The following is a 16,110-nucleotide window of genomic DNA, read 5'->3' as shown; positions in this document are numbered from 1 at the left end:
AGTGATTGGTTGATTAATCAGTTATTCATCTGACAGAAAATTAATGAACCATTTTTATCATTTAATAACTTTAGTCATTGAAAAAAATTACAAATAAAACAATTTAATTACAATATTAAAAAACAATGGGAACATTTTTGCTTGAAACATTTCACAGTTAACTGTTTAGTGCACCTGTTACCCGTTAATTCACTAATCATCAGCTAACTAATTGTTTCTGCTCTATCAATTTGACCTCTTCAGGCCTGTAAAAATATCAGTTAACCTATTTATCCACACAGACGCATCTAGCTCTGACAGGGTGGGCTCAGCAGCAGGACAAACTGACCATATGTTACAGACAGCTTCTTTTATCTGATAACCACCTGATCATTTTGAAATATCCAGCCTGCAGAAGACTGTCACTAAATGTTGCTTACTGTGGGCCACACTTTCTCACCCTTATGACCTTATATCCAACAACACAGAAGCAGTCTCTGAAGAAACTATTTTTTTGTATATGCGCCAGGCGAGTAATTTTCAGTAGAACGAATGGGAGCCATTTTGTAATCTAGTATCCAGCTCTCATTAAGCAGTCTATGCTCTAGACACGTCTACCCCATCCTGGTAATGATTTTTAAGTAAAACTGAAATTTTTTAAAACCAGAAACATGCCTCTCTCTCATCATCTAGAGCATATTTAATTGAACCGCTGGCTCTGCTGAATATGAAGGGGTAAAATATCACAGACGGATGCATACAGACATCTGGCTTGTCTGGCTAGTTAGCCATGTTGGCTGCATTCCCTCTCTCATTATGTCAAAGATAAAATAAATGTAAAGGAGTGCTAACACACAGCTCTCTAAAACCCTTTGACAGGTATCATTCAGCCACACTGTGCTCTAGTGGCTGAGCCTGGGGGCACTGTGTGTTTTACCTCATCAATGTTGCGAAGCCATTTGCTGATGTTTTCGAAGCTCTTGGCATTGGTGATGTCGTAGACCAGCATGATGCCCATGGCTCCTCTGTAGTAGGAGGTGGTGATGGTGTGGAACCGTTCCTGGCCTGCTGTGTCCCTAAACACACACAAACAAGAGATTAGTTTGTATTTGCGGTTTTCTTGTCTTAAAAAAAAAAAAATAAATAAAACTCTTGAGACCCAGAGAAACAATTATTTTAAAAACCTGTACTCCACTTAAAAAGCCTGCTGAGCCATTGAGCTAGGGACACACACACACACACACACACACACACACACTAAAATCCACCACAGGCTAAACATGACCCTCACATACAGTCGTGAAAAAATTAGGACACCCTTTGAAAGCATGTGTATTTTGTAACATGTTTTAATATATGGTTATTTATTTAATGTACACCCTATTAAAATGTGATTTGAGCCATTTTAAGAGGGCATACATGTGAGGGTGTGCTATCTTTTTCCTCAGAATAGGCATTTTTGTAGAATTACATTTACAGAAGATCTTGAAAACAATTTTCTTCAGTTTTACTTGTTTAGTTGTATTCCTTAAATCTCTGTATTGTTAAAATTGAGATTAAATAACCATATATTAAAACATGTTACAAAATACACATGCTTTCAAAGGGTGTCCTAATTTTTTCACATGACTGTATCTACACTAGCATGCACCTCAGCTTGACATTTTACTACTGAGGGATAGCCTGCCAACATCCATCCGTCACTGCTGAAAAAGCAGCCCAGGAGCACCAAACCTACACATACAAAGGTTTTCATACCATAGTCTTTAAAACTTACTCTACCCAATTTAATTTCAACCCAGAGGGTCTAGTGTAACATCTTCCAATATCTCGTTTTATCCAGCCAACAGTGTCCTGACATTTGAGAGTTTGTAATCGGCAGATATTTAGCATTTTACTTTACAAATGACCAAAACAATTGTTCAGAAAAATATAACCATTAATTTTCTGCAGATTGATTGAGTACCTGCTGCAGCCCTATATACTTTCTTATTAAATGGATTAAAATGTTCAGTATTCGTGTGATAAAGTGCTGCTATTTCGTGTTTTGTAAAATAAAATGTTTAAAAACCGTTTTATTTCCGCTGGGGAAAATCAGCTGTTGCAGCACACCCCCTGATGGACTGATACCATCTCCTGTTCCAACACATTTCTGGGCTGGAGGGAAGTATGTCACACAGATGTTTCACTGTGATGTAACAAGACTCAAGCAGAACAGGTCACACTGAAATATGAATCTCACAGTCACTTCTGCTTGAATACAAGTACATACAGAGCCTTCCTTGGCATGGGTCCACAAATGAAAACGCACATCTCCGACTCACCAGATCTGTAGTTTGATCTTCTTTCCTTGTAATTCAACTGTTTTAATCTTGAAGTCTATTCCTGTAAATAAAAAACAAACATATTATAATAGCATACATCTATAAAGTGTATATATAAAAGGAGGCTTACAAACAGATTTTGGCACTGATGCAAACAGAGAGAAATAAAAACCCAGTGAGGAAAACTGATACAACTAGAGATTAAAAAGGACATTCAAGAGAGCAAAATGGAAAGTGAATGACAACTGTTTCCAGAAAGACAAACATTCTTTCTTCCTGATTCTACAGTGTCATGCTCAGACCTATCGGCAGCAGCTGAGTAACAATGGGTACAGACACCAGGTTACTGGAAGAAATCCGGCAGGGAACTACGTTTCTATGCACTGCAATAACCTACTGTAGACTCAATCCATTAATCAATTATCTAAGTAGTTGCTGTTTAACTTATCTATACCGCTTATTCCTGAATAGGGTCATGGGAAGGCTGTCCCAGCTGACATTGGGTGAGAAGCGGGAGAATAGGAGGTACAACCTGGACAGATCACAAGTCTATTACAGGTAATCAAGATTAGCTTTGTCATAACAGTAAAAGTACAGAGATGGCCAGTTATAATATGCAGTTCATCACCCATTTTCACTTTTGGCCAACAAGCATAGTTCCTGTTAACTACCAAGCTGTCAGCTCTGCTGTGGTCAGAAAGTGTGGTTTTGTTTTAAAATGTACAAGAAACAGCTGTAGTTTAGGCGGGGCGGAGCCGCAGAATAATGAAGAAACATGCTGCCAAAGGGGTGACTCACTAAACATTATGCACACCCCAGAGAGAGGGCGGGACAGAAAGAAAGATATAGCTGGACAGGAAGAGACAATGAGAAAGAAGAGAAACAAATCTGGTGTATTAAACACATAAGTTTGCCTACATTTATGTCTCCAAAATATACATGGCTGCAGTGAATATTGGGGACAGTACTGATGTAAAGGACGATGAGGTTTCCTGATGGCTCTTGAAATTATACTTGTCGGGGATGATGTAATATTTGTGTTCCCAATGCAGAGTGTAAAAACAGACTCTGGTCGTTTTCCCTAGTGAGGTGCTCGGGCAAGTTGGCAAGAAAATATGTGCACTGTGCAATCACGTGACATTTACCCAATCAAAGGAAAATAGGCACGCTTCACCAGCAGAAAATGACACTGAACTGGAAGTCTTAAACAGAAAGCACGTGGTTTATGGTCAGCTTTCTTTTTAATACCCAAGAAACCGTGCCTTCCGTAATTCCACTGCAGCCATTTGTCAGTTTCCATGCTAAATTCATGATGTGTTGTGGAAATAGATTTCAGATTGCAACATTATGCATATTCAATACTTTTAATGTATGTAACCTCTAATATACAAATGGGAAGGGGCCGATGGAGGGAGACTCAGAGGCCTGGAAATGAGGATGAGTGACTGATGAGAGAGGGGGGTTTTCCAGTAAGGGTATTTTGAGAAGCAGCTGTGCATCCGTGTCTCCAAAGGTATGAGAACTGTGTCAGAAGAAGAACATACTCCTGTTTCACATGTCCTGGTTTTGCTGTTTCTTCCAGACTTTCCGGTTTAGGTTTGTACCAGCATCTGAACGTGCATCATATGCAGGGCCTTATTGTGAAAGTAACGGGTAAATTTTTTATATTTTTTGTCATCTCAGACTTTTATGTATAAAGTCATTCTGGAAAGCACTGTCATATCTTTTGCTGTATTTTCGTACTGTTTTGTCTGCAACCTTTTACGCTGCTGCTCTGGCAAAATCTCTTGCATAAAGGTTTTCAACCTCTCGTTCTCTTGCTACTACATTGCATCTTGCTACTTTGTTTTGAATACAAAGTCAAGATTAGCAGCAGCTTGTAATAGGGTGACAACTATGTTTTAAGGGAACAATTCTTAAAGTGAACATGAGAAAACTTGTGTCAGCTTGTGCCTGCTAATGACCGTATTGTACCAGTGTCTCGACTTGCCACAGGTCTTGACACCAAAGTGAAGTGAGTGTTGTGAGCAGTTTCAGCTCAAGCTCAGTGAGTGTCCTCATTTCAAGTCAGTAGAAATAACAGAAAAATTTTGCCCCATATTTTCAGATAACAACATAGAGTAAACTGCATTTTTATAATATGGATACCAACATAAACGCATTATTCTCAGTGTGAAACAGCTTTGGCTCTTTTTTGTGGGCAGACAATATGTTGAATAGATTTTTTTAATGTAAAGAAAGAAAACACCACTTATAGTTGTTGCTAATGCATAACAGGGTTTGACTTACTACCCAAACAGGCAGGGAAAGCACCCCGACAAGGAGCAAACGCCAATGCTGTTCTAGGACTGTCGGTCTGGACTACTGCTGCCCTGCATCACACCAACATCCCACATCTTTCCCCTGAGCTAGCAGAGACCTGATCAGGTGGCTTTAACTCATAGAAGGAAAATAATCACTACAATTGTTTTTAATTTGACAACACAGACTATGGCTACCATTTAAGAAACAACACAAACACTGACCAACTGCAAGACAACATAAATACAGAATGTACAAAACTATGAACAAATACAGAAACATACATGTGACCGCAAGCTTTGCAACAGGGTGACAGTTCATAGTTGTACCCCAACAAATCTAATCTATCCTGAATGCCACTAGGAACACTGCTGCCCATTACGATTGTTTTCTCTTAGGTACACAGTCAGGAGTTGTCAGCACTTAGGTTACGAAAAAATGGGCTCAATTCAGCGTTCAAGAATATAATGGCAGCGCAGTCATCTTCATGTGGCTCAGAAAAACACATCTAATGTTACGTTATTATGCAGCACCGACCTTGAGCAATGGGAGTAAAAGGAGCCTTCACTTAGGCCATGCAGGGATTTGACATAGTTTTGACACCTGACTCATGTGATCATGATGTTGGAACCATGCATAGTGGATAGAGAAAAGCTGATGATGCCACTATGAATGGTGTATGGCTATAATTTCAGCATTCATATAAAGTTACTTAAACTCCAGAACTTAAATATAAATTTGAAGTACTTGTGCTTGAGTATTTTTCAGTACATGTTTCTGCTCCTTCATACTTCAAAGAGAGATACTCCACTACAACAGCTATAGTTGCATTACAGATTCCGATTTACATAAAAGGCCATCAGGGCTGCAACTAATGAGTCTTCCTTATTGATTAATCTGATTATTTTCTCAATTGATCAATTACTTCTTTTGTCTGTGGAATGCAAGCCCAAGGTGGCATCTCAAAATTGCTTCAATTGTCCATCAGTCCAAAACTCAGATATTTCATCAATTGATTTAATAAGACAAGCCTGAACATCACTATGTAAAGTAGTATAAACAGCTTCAGGTTCAACATTCACATGCTGCTTACACATTAATGCAGCAATGATTATATTCAAATAACAGTATATAACTGCATAATGAGCACTTTTCCAAAGTGCTACTAGTATTTGTGTGTGTTTAATTAGAAAAAGCAATGCAATATAGACTATTCATGACAACTTCAAGTACGTCTAACAAAACAATATCTAATATATCAGCCTTTGAGCGGCTTTATTTGTGTGGCAATCACTTTGAACAAACAACCTAAGATCTGGTACCTTTAAGGTGTAATTCATGACACATCTGTACAGTTATATACGTTGATATTGATATTAACAGCAGCACGGCCTTGTGCTGGTGTTAGCCTAGTTAGCTCACTAGTCACTGGATCAACTGACAGTAATGTCGCTGGCGCCTAAACCACTTATTTTGCCGTTACAGGCAAGCTACACCTAGATGATAATCATGTTTTGTTATTAGAGTCAGATTCATTTGAATATTAGTCGACGGGGGTTTAACTAAGGGCTCATAAAGCTGCATAACTATCAAGCTTTCCAGCTACCCTATGCAGGCCCGGAGAGCCGATCCATACTGATAGCATACTAGCTAACCAAATATGTCCTGCCTAGCATTTCCAGCTCCGGGATAATGTCAAAAGAGTCTCCCAGCTGTAAAACTAGCTCCGAATGGTGTTCACCAAAATCGGACGCATCCGTGACAGTACATCATCCGGTACCGGTGTCCACTGGGCTTCTTACCTATGGTGGAGATGAAGGTTGTGTTGAAGGCGTCGTCAGAGAAGCGGAACAACACACAGGTCTTCCCCACGCCCGAGTCCCCGATCAGAAGCAGCTTGAACAGCAGGTCGTACGTCTTCTTCGCCATTGAAAAACAGCTTGTGTTCACGCAGATAGATACAAAAATGATAACCTAGCACGCCTGTGGGAAGTCTAAAGCCAGTTCCTTAGCCAACCTGACCAGCTGCTCCGCTGCTCTTCACTGTTAACAATCTGAGATTTGTTGGTTAGCTTGGCAAGCTAGTTGGCTAAATACCACCCAAATAAAGTGTCCGCAGACGTATCCGATAAATTATATTTCCCAAGCCCGACTTTTCCCCCCCTACAGCATGAGAACAGAAAGCAAAAATAGGATCTCCTCCCGTGTGATTCCTCTTTTCCACTCTTTCTTTTCTCCCACACAGTCGGGACAAAATGGCTCCTCTCTCTCTTCAAACTAGCGGCGAGCTAATTCAAATTCTCGGCACACCCCGTCATTCCAGAGCCCTAATACAAGCTCGACCGAGAAGAATTTGGAAAGGATCTCAACGTAAAGGTGTGTCAAATTTACTCTCTGTCTGGAGATATTTCGTTGTTTTCTGTAGAGATTAGAACCGAAATATAGACGACCACGGTCGCCTTCGAATGAGAGCCACCGCGGTGACACCCTAAACATTTAGACACGCCCTTCCCCCGCCCCTTTGCCAATATTATTGCTGTGATTGGCTGATGTTACTGCCATTCCTTTAAATCCCCCAATGTGATTGGTATCTTCGCAAACAACGAGAGCTAAAAGGGCGTGCTTTAGAGTGACAGAAAGGGCAAATGTTGCTGCGTAAGTTGCTCGGACATTTAGGCTCAAATTCCCCTTTACTTCAGCATATGAAATGTGTCTAGTGATCCAATATGGCAGGTAGTTTCATGCGGACCTGTATGTGTTTCTGTTTTTCAGGCAAGCTGGCATTTGATGCGGTGACTGCCCAGCTGTGTTAGGCAAAGTGATGTCAAGTTCTTCTGTGTTTGTTACGGGCGTTTCCTACATCCTCTGCATTTATCCTCTAAATCGTTTAATCACTCTACACTGCAGTTTCGTGGCGCTCTGCAATGTCTTTGTGCTATGTACAAGGCCAGTAAAGTTCTTTGAACTGAAATACAAAACTGTTTTGCGTGTGTGTTCTTGTAATTGCTACATAGTGAGGACCAAAAAAGTGTTTTTGCTACAGAGCGAGGACATTTTTGGAAGCTGGAGACATTTTGGCTGGTCCTCACTTTCTGAAACAGCCTTTTGAGAGTAAAGACTTGGTTATAGGGTTCAGGTTAGGATTAGGCTTAGGTTAAGGTTAGGCACTTAGTTCTGATGGTTTAGTTTAGTTTAGGGTAAGGGTCTAGAGAATACATTATATCAATGAGTGTCCTCACAAAGATAGAAGTACGTGTGTGTGTGTGTGTGTTACTCTTATCGTCTTCCGCTTGTCAGACACTCCCTAGGAATGCTGAGGAACCCTGCTGTCTACTGCCAAGTACAGACTTGATACAAAGAAAGACACAAAGAAAAGAGCCAGCCCAAGAAAAGGAAGTCGGAGAAAAGTAAAAACCTAAGGGTTTGCAGTCAACCTGGCGGTTCTCTGCTGTAATGCTCATTATAAAGAACCCCCACTGTTACTAAAAGGTTTGGACAAACTGAAATTTTGATCTTATGATGGCAAGCTAGACCCATAAACAAATAGATTATTTTTTTTGTTTACATAATTTAATTAGGACTACCAGTTATTTTCTATAACAATCAACTGATTGCTCATTTAATAAAATGTCAGGAAATAGTGAAAAATGTTCATCATTACTACCTGAAACCAAGCGTTGAATAGAAAACCCTGAGTTTACTGTTAGGGAAAATCAAGGAAAATAGCAAATATTCACATTTCAGACCGGGAACAAGTGAATTCATGGCTTTTTTGCCCCATTAAAAACTTTGGTGGTTAATCAATTCTAAAACTTGGCAGTTAATTTCATGTGCCACTCATCTACATTTGTGTAAATTAAATTAGCTCAGTTTTTACCAACTGCAACAATAAAGTAATGCATCCATAAGTGCTTTAAATATATAACAGACAGAGAGATTAAAACAGTGCAAGCAGTAATCTGCTTCTCATTTGCAATTTTTGTTACACTAGCAAATCATGTCTTAAAACAGAAATCTTTCCAGATCAGGGTGCATTCCTTGATTATGCTGTGTAAGGCCCCACTGTTCAGCTCACATTACTAACAAGCAACTACTCAAATTTCTACACTGTTCTGGCAGTAATAGTTATGCACATTTAAGGGAGGAATGCTGTCACGTGTGCACCTGCTTGACAAGTAAATGTTTTTAGGTGTTTTTGGAGCATTTCTGTCTTTAATTCTCACTGAGTGGATAAGAGGTGACAGGAAACGGGGGAATAACTGAGCAACAGTATATCATATGCATGTTGAGGCCACCAGGATACCCAAACCTTTTGTTTTGCTTAGAAAAATGCTCAAGATTCTAGATTAGATTCATTATTACCAACTGTTTTAATCACCTGTGCAGCTTTTTATTTTAGGCCCATCATTCACAGTCACATTTATTGGTTTGACAGACAAATATTTATGGCATCCTGTTTTCAAAGCACATGACATCACGCATGGAAAGTCAGACTTCACTGGAAGTGACTCATAGAAGGTGAAACAATCACCTGAGTCAAGGGGAATTTATAGGTACTCATGGGTAATTTTTCAGTTCTGCGCCATAAAACGTAAGCAAACTCTGCACAAGTCCACTTTGAGTTAGTAGATACTGTGGCCAGATTTTAAACACTGTGTAGTGGTTTGTATCTTCTTCCATGTAACAGAAATAATTTGCTGAATTCCCCATGGCTGAGCCTTTCCCCTTTGAGGTCTTTCAAGCCTACATCAGCAGTAATCCATTAAACAACACTGAGGATGTCACAGCTAGGAAGAGGTTATATGGAAATGTGGTTAGTTTTATGGGGAATCATCCGGAAAACCCAACAGTGTCACCTCTCACATTACACCTGAAAACAGTCATATGAATCTCCTGACCTCCTTCGGTCGCACGTTCCACAATTATTTCATCAGGTGGTGCTATTGTGTCATAACTGAGTGTAGGTTGTAAATAATGCATTTTGAATTTGTCCCCTTTGTCTTCAGTACATGTCACTCTGGACGTACAGTTGAAAAACTGGTAGGAAACTACAGTCTGATTGATGATTAAGTGGTTGATTCAATTAGGGATCAGGTGTAAACTTTATCTTCCTTTACATGCAAAAAATCGAAAGCCACAGCAGCTTTGCAACCATAATCACACCCTTAATCTTACTAATTTACCTTTTATATATTTTTGGATATTTTTGATTATATCCAACTACGCTTTTCCTCCAGCTACAACTCAGCAACAAGAAACCTTTAAAAAGGCCCTTAATGCTGTAAACAGGAGTTATATTGTGTCATTTTAATGTTATTCTTATAGAGGGATAGAATGACAGACAAGTATTTCCTTTCCTTATCAGATCATCAGAGTATCAAGACTTTCATTATGTCATGTTGCATCTTTTGTAGACTGTTCATTATCACTCAATTATTAAGTCAGTGGAAATTTAAGTCAGTGGAATTTTAAAATTCTCTCAAAATTATTTTGGTGATACTTTATTTGATTAAAAAAAATCATAAAATGAGCTGATATCCCTGTAAAATTACCATGGGTGCTGTCAGATTGTCGTGGGTTTAGTTTCATCATTCACAGTAGCTCCAGAATGTGTTTCTGGAATATGTTTTTCTCTTTTCTCTTTGCTGCTAGATAAAGTGTTTTGTTTTATTTATTTGTTTTATGTAATCACGACCTGCTGATTGTGCATAATTTGTGTAATTATCAGAATCATCAAAAACGTAGTTCTGGTAATTACATCCAAATGATAATTTTCAACCATTTAAAGCTTACTAATGTTGTAACGAACTTCTGGTGGGAACTGAAACATTATTTATATTCAGTAATCTTTATGACAGTTTTAAAATAGAGCCCAAAGTTTCCAAAGATATTAATAAGCTGCATTTGGAGGAATGTGTTTAAAATTATGCACAATACATCTAAACGTGTCCTTTTGATCGTTTGGAGGTTGTAGTCTGAACAGGGTGATGCAGAGCAGACTGTAGGCCTATTTGGGTCATGCAGTGCGCAAAAGGTTGTAAAACTCTTTAATAATGAGGAAATCTCTGTGGGAACACCCACAGTCATAACCATACACATTTGGCGAGTTGGTGGCAGTCTCGGACAAGGATCAAGTCTTTGGGAAGACAAAACTTCATTTCCCATGGTCCTTTGTTCCGCTTCGTAGTGATGTGAGGTGTGGTGCTAGAATGGCCGTGTGTGTGTGTGTGTGTGTGTGTGTTGCGGACAGTAGGGGGGATCGGTCTGTGCGCACAGACCGAGAAGCGCAAATCCACCTTGGAGCATCTGTGAGCGGAGCACGGGGAGATGCGGACAGCGGTCTGCACCGTTTCTACCAGGTTTCTGAAATCAAGACGGCATGAGTTTGATACCTGAATTGATTCTGTTCACGACTGGCGCTCGGATTTTTTATCACTGAGGGAATCTGGAAATGTAGCGGGACTGAATGGAGAGTCGATAGAACGCGTGAGAGCTGCTTTTCGCCTGTCTGCCTGTAGTCTAATATTACAGACAATAAGGCGAGTAAATTAGTCATTAGAAACGGTGGCATGTCAGTATTTGGTTGATGGTAAATGGTAGAATCTGTGTTATAAGGCACTGTAGCTATTTTTCTTTGTGATATGAACAAGAAGCCATATTAAATTTGTCATTAATTTACAGAGGGTGATATTCAGATTGATTAAAGACCTCATAAAGACGCCCCTCCTGATTTGATGAAAATAACAAATTGTATTCATCCTAAAAGAATTAAAAGGCAATCATGTCAAAAGCTAAGAGCAGTGAGTCAGTGAAGGTGGTAGTTCGTTGCCGCCCCTTGAACCGGAAAGAAGAGTCCAATGGTGCTGCAGGGGGCATAGTGCAGATGGACCTGCGGCTCGGACAGGTGATCCTCAGAAACCCTCGTGCATCAGCCAGTGAGCCCCAGAAAACATTCACTTTTGATGCAGTTTATGATGCAAACTCCAAACAGCGAGATATGTATGATGAGAGCCTGCGGCCTCTCATAGATTCAGTGCTTGCAGGATTCAATGGCACCATTTTTGCGTATGGGCAAACCGGAACTGGAAAGACATACACCATGCAAGGTGTGTGGCTGGACCCAGAGAAACGAGGTGTGATTCCCAATGCTTTTGACCACATCTTCACACACATCTCTCGCTCGCAGTCCGATAAGCAGTATCTGGTCCGAGCGTCCTACCTTGAGATCTATCGGGAGGAGATCCGGGATCTCCTTAATCCCAACCATGCCAGTGCCAAGGCCCTGGAGCTCAGGGAGAGTCCAGAGATTGGGGTTTATGTTCAAGATCTCACATCCTGTGTTTGCAAGAGCATCAAAGAGATTGAGGAGGTGATGAACATGGGCAACCAAGCAAGGGCGGTTGGGGCAACAGACATGAACGAACACTCGTCCAGGTCCCATGCTTTGTTCTTGATCACGGTGGAGTGCAGCCAGCCTGGTCCAGATGGAAGGAAACACATTCGAGTTGGGCGCCTCAACTTGGTGGACCTGGCTGGTAGTGAACGCCAAGCCAAGACCGGTGTCCAGGGAGAGCGCCTGAAAGAAGCTGCTAAGATCAACCTTTCCCTGTCAGCACTGGGGAATGTGATCTCAGCACTAGCAGATGGGCGCAGTGGCCACGTGCCATACCGGGACTCCAAGCTGACCCGGCTGTTGCAGGACTCTTTAGGTGGGAATGCAAAGACAGTCATGGTTGCCACCTTAGGACCAGCCCCCCAGCACTATGATGAGACCCTCATCACTCTCCGCTATGCCAACCGAGCCAAGAACATCCAGAACCAGCCCAGAGTCAACGAGGACCCCAAAGATGCACTACTGCGTGAGTTCCAGAGGGAGATTGCTCGACTCAGGGCCCAGCTCAACCACAGGAAGTGGAGGAGCAAGCAGAAGAAGGAGAGGGTGGATGGAGAGAGCTGGGACAGAGATGGGGATGAAGAGACAGAGTTTGAGGAGGAAGAGGATGTGGAGGTGGAGAAGGAGGCAGAGGAGTATGTGAAGCTGGAGGAGCAGCGGTTGGAGAGGGAGAAGGAGGCCATCAGAGAGGATCAATTTCTTTTGGCTGAGGAGAAGCAGCGGCTGCTGGGAGAGAAGGAGAGGATGATGGGAGATCTGAGGAAGAAGCAAGAGGCTACTGAGCAGCTGACCGCCAAGTACAAGGTGAGAGCTTGAACCTGTGAGACCAGTAACAGGTTGTTTTCTTATTTCTTTGTTCCTTCCCCTCTCTCTTCCTCAATTTGTTCATTCAGCCTAGACAACAATACACACAGTGGTCATACTTGACAAGTTAGACTTATGTATAATTGAGTTTTGCTAGAAAAGCTTTCCATGCGTGTGGGTTAATGACAATTTAAAAGATGTTAAAGACAAAAATGATGGCAAAAATTAATCAAAATAACATGGACCCCAGTGGGTTAATTGATTAGTCAGTTGATAGTCCTACAATTCCTTTAATGCAACCTGATGCCTGTCAGGCTGTCAGACATCACACCCCAAGTTTGTAAAAGGCTTTCCATTAAAAACATGAGGCCTATTATGTTGTGGGCAGTAAATATAAACTGGTTGGCTCAGGACCTTTATTCACCCCCTTAAGACTCCAAGAGCAAGATGAGATAACGCTAATACTTTGATACTGAACACTGTGACTGCATCAGGGTAATTTAGACTTTAGAAAGCTCCTCCAGATCCAAAGAAGACAAAATCTCCATGTACTGTTATGTGTAGTGCAGCCTATTTCAATTTAGTAATGCTCCACTTAAATTCACATTGTGACTCGGTTATGTCTGGACTTGTAGTAGAACTGGTGCTATGTGTTTTTGTGGCTGCTGCTCTTTACCCACACGCTGGTTGGGTGTCTCATACTGTATATCCAGACAGGAACCTTTTTCCCATCACACCTGCATTAATTACTTGCTCTGATTCATGGGCATTTCCAGTCAATAAGTCACTCATGCAGAATCACTGAGTGAATGCAGTTCATAATACTGTAGCTGGAGCCTGGACATGAGACACTACTGGATGAGCTGAGCTGCAGCCAAAGGCCTGAGGGCCTGATGTGAGGATATGAGAGGAGGGAAAAGATATTTTCAGTGTCACCTCTATGTTAACAATAGAACGGCAAGTTTGTAGAAAAAAAAAGAATCCCTGCTGGTGTCCTCTTTTTGTTTCAATTAATGTTTGCTTTATTGAAGTTAGTTCTAGTATAATGCATTATATCAGACAAAACTCTTCATGTTTAAAAGAAAATTTTTAATCAGTTTTACTTGGAATAATTAATCAGGATAAGAAAAAGCAGCTTTATTTGTGTAGCACTTTTCAGCAATTCAAAGTGCTTTACAGCATGCAAAGAAATGTATTAGAAAAACATTTAAAAACAAAAGTAAAATAATATGCAGGATTTTAGTAACAGGATTTCATTTAGGATATATTTCGGATTGTTATGGTAATGATGATACATTACATTATTGTTATTGTTTATTGTATTTGATATTTTTTGCCCTAGCTATCTTTTTTCTTCTTTTTGTTTTGAATATTTAGACATATTCTTATTCAGTTTTCAATAGGGAACAAAACATGTACTCATAAATGGACTGCCAACATTTTTACGACAGTGCTAAATATTTTCAGTAGGCTATTTCTCATAGATAGCTATGTATATACACCATGTCCTGTATTTTTGTGAAGGATAAATTTGCCTTGAAACTGATGACAATACAAGAGTTTTCCTGTTTACTTTATGGAATAAATACACTTAGCAGCACACACTCAAAAGGGTTAAAATAGCTCAAATTGTCAACAAAGCTCTTACGCTGTACTTGTGGTTACCTACTCATACAGTACATTCATTTTTGCCTCATCTCTAAGGTGCAGTATTGTAATGTTCTGAGTGAAAGTATGAGGGCTCAGGAAGTCCCATGAGACTGAGCTGACGTATAGCATATCCTGATCCCGTGCCCTTCAGACCGAGTGCTTTCATGCACTGTTTTGTGTCCGCCTCATATTACTTCACGTCGCATTGTCCGCCAAAGGACCGTGGGGCTAATGCTGTCTTGTGCTAAACCATATAAAATCCTTTCAGAGTTCAGAGGGTTTCAGTGATTGATGCTGACCGGGTGGCTGTTGAGTGATGTCAGTGCAGAGAGTCAGCAAACCTGCTTCTCCTCTCCCCCCAAGGAAGAAGATGATTAGGGAGAGGAATTTCCTGCCTCTGATGCATCTGGTTTTTTGATGGTGATTCAGAGGGAAACCAGCATGAAGGTCTTTGTCGTGCAAGTTACAGGTTAATTTGTTTGTTCTTAGGTGTGAAGGACACATCTAGTGATAACACAGTATGTGTTTTTCTTTTATATCAGTAAATCCCTGAAAGCACATGAGTCACACTGTTGTCCTGGGTTTCTTCTTTACAATGAACCTGGGTACTGTAGTTTGGCGTCAGTCCCACATGCCACATCCTGCTGCTGTAAATACTCACTACTACTGAAAATCGTCCCCGACAATGAAGAACTTTCCTCCCGTTTCAGGAATGTTTGCTAACAACTACAGTGTCCATGGGTGTTTTTAGAAATTGCCCTTTGAAAAATAAAAGCTATATATTTGGTACCTGTTTTTCAAGCTTTACATCTTCATTAGGAAGCAATAGGGAATGTGGTACAGTCATTGAAGAGGGGGGGCTCTGGGTGGAAGCATGAGTGGAAATGAGTTCAGAAATATCCAAGATATTATCGGAGTCCCCTCTCCCTTTTACCTCTCTGAGACAAACACAGAGGCACACACAATAAATACAAGCAGGTCAGAAACCACTCTTGTGAAGCTGTGTTGGGTCAGCTGGTCTTTCCGCAGGTGCTGTTAGTTAACTGGCTCCAAGGTACATGACTCCATCTGTGGTTTTTTATCATGTTGGCGCAACTGTTGTTTAGCTGGAGGTGCAGCCTAAATGACAAAATGTAATGTGAGGCATCCTATTGGCTTTGCAGGCAAAGAGACCAGCACAAAATTCCACAATATCACAGGCTTAAACCCAGCTTTTGTCCTTATCTTTGTCACCTTCTTGTTTTCACCATTTCTCTTCTGTTGTAATATGTGAAAAAGCCGAGACAGATTTACAAAGTGAGGTTGTTGAGCAGGACAAAAGAGCGGGCTGTGCTCATTCTTCAGTTAAAAAAAGACATTGTTAGGTATTTTTAGTCAGATAGATACTTTATGTATTAGAAATGTTTAGTGGAGATAGGATGTCTAGTTAGACTGTTAAATGCTTAGTCATGCTTATGAGTTTCTACAGGGTACATCTGGTCAAGGATAACTAGAGAGAAGAGCTGATGACTGTCAGCAGACAGGGTGTTTAATATTATTATTATGACGTGTATAACTGTAGCCTTAGCCATAATATGTTCTTATGTTTAAGTCACGACATGTACTAGAGGTCGTGAGAATGTTTTTAGCTACACACCACTTAATCAACAGACACACACA

The 16,110-nt window shown here is 40.6% G+C and overlaps 2 protein-coding genes across 2 annotated transcripts in view; one reads left to right on the top strand and one right to left on the bottom strand.

Annotated features, from left to right (window-relative positions):
• Window positions 1–7,124, bottom strand: part of rab10 (RAB10, member RAS oncogene family) — a 10,768-nt gene extending 3,644 nt beyond the window's left edge. The window contains exons 1-3 of the mRNA XM_020603879.1: window positions 6,407–7,124; window positions 2,304–2,364; window positions 917–1,055 (exon numbers count right to left, since the gene is read on the bottom strand). Of these exons, the coding sequence (XP_020459535.1) occupies window positions 917–1,055; window positions 2,304–2,364; window positions 6,407–6,533 (327 nt within the window). The 5' untranslated portion in view covers window positions 6,534–7,124. The remainder of the gene's footprint in view (window positions 1–916; window positions 1,056–2,303; window positions 2,365–6,406) is intronic.
• Window positions 7,125–10,845: 3,721 nt separating this feature from the next.
• The window catches only part of kif3ca (kinesin family member 3Ca), an 18,965-nt gene continuing 13,700 nt past the window's right edge, over window positions 10,846–16,110 (top strand). The window contains exon 1 of the mRNA XM_020604049.1: window positions 10,846–12,801. Within this exon, the coding sequence (XP_020459705.1) occupies window positions 11,386–12,801 (1,416 nt within the window). The 5' untranslated portion in view covers window positions 10,846–11,385. The remainder of the gene's footprint in view (window positions 12,802–16,110) is intronic.

This window comes from Monopterus albus, unplaced genomic scaffold, assembly GCF_001952655.1.
Source record: "Monopterus albus unplaced genomic scaffold, M_albus_1.0 scaffold63.1, whole genome shotgun sequence".
NCBI classification, from domain to species: Eukaryota; Metazoa; Chordata; class Actinopteri; order Synbranchiformes; family Synbranchidae; genus Monopterus; species Monopterus albus.
Note: the sequence above shows the minus strand (reverse complement) of the source record. Positions and strands in the feature narration are given on the sequence as shown.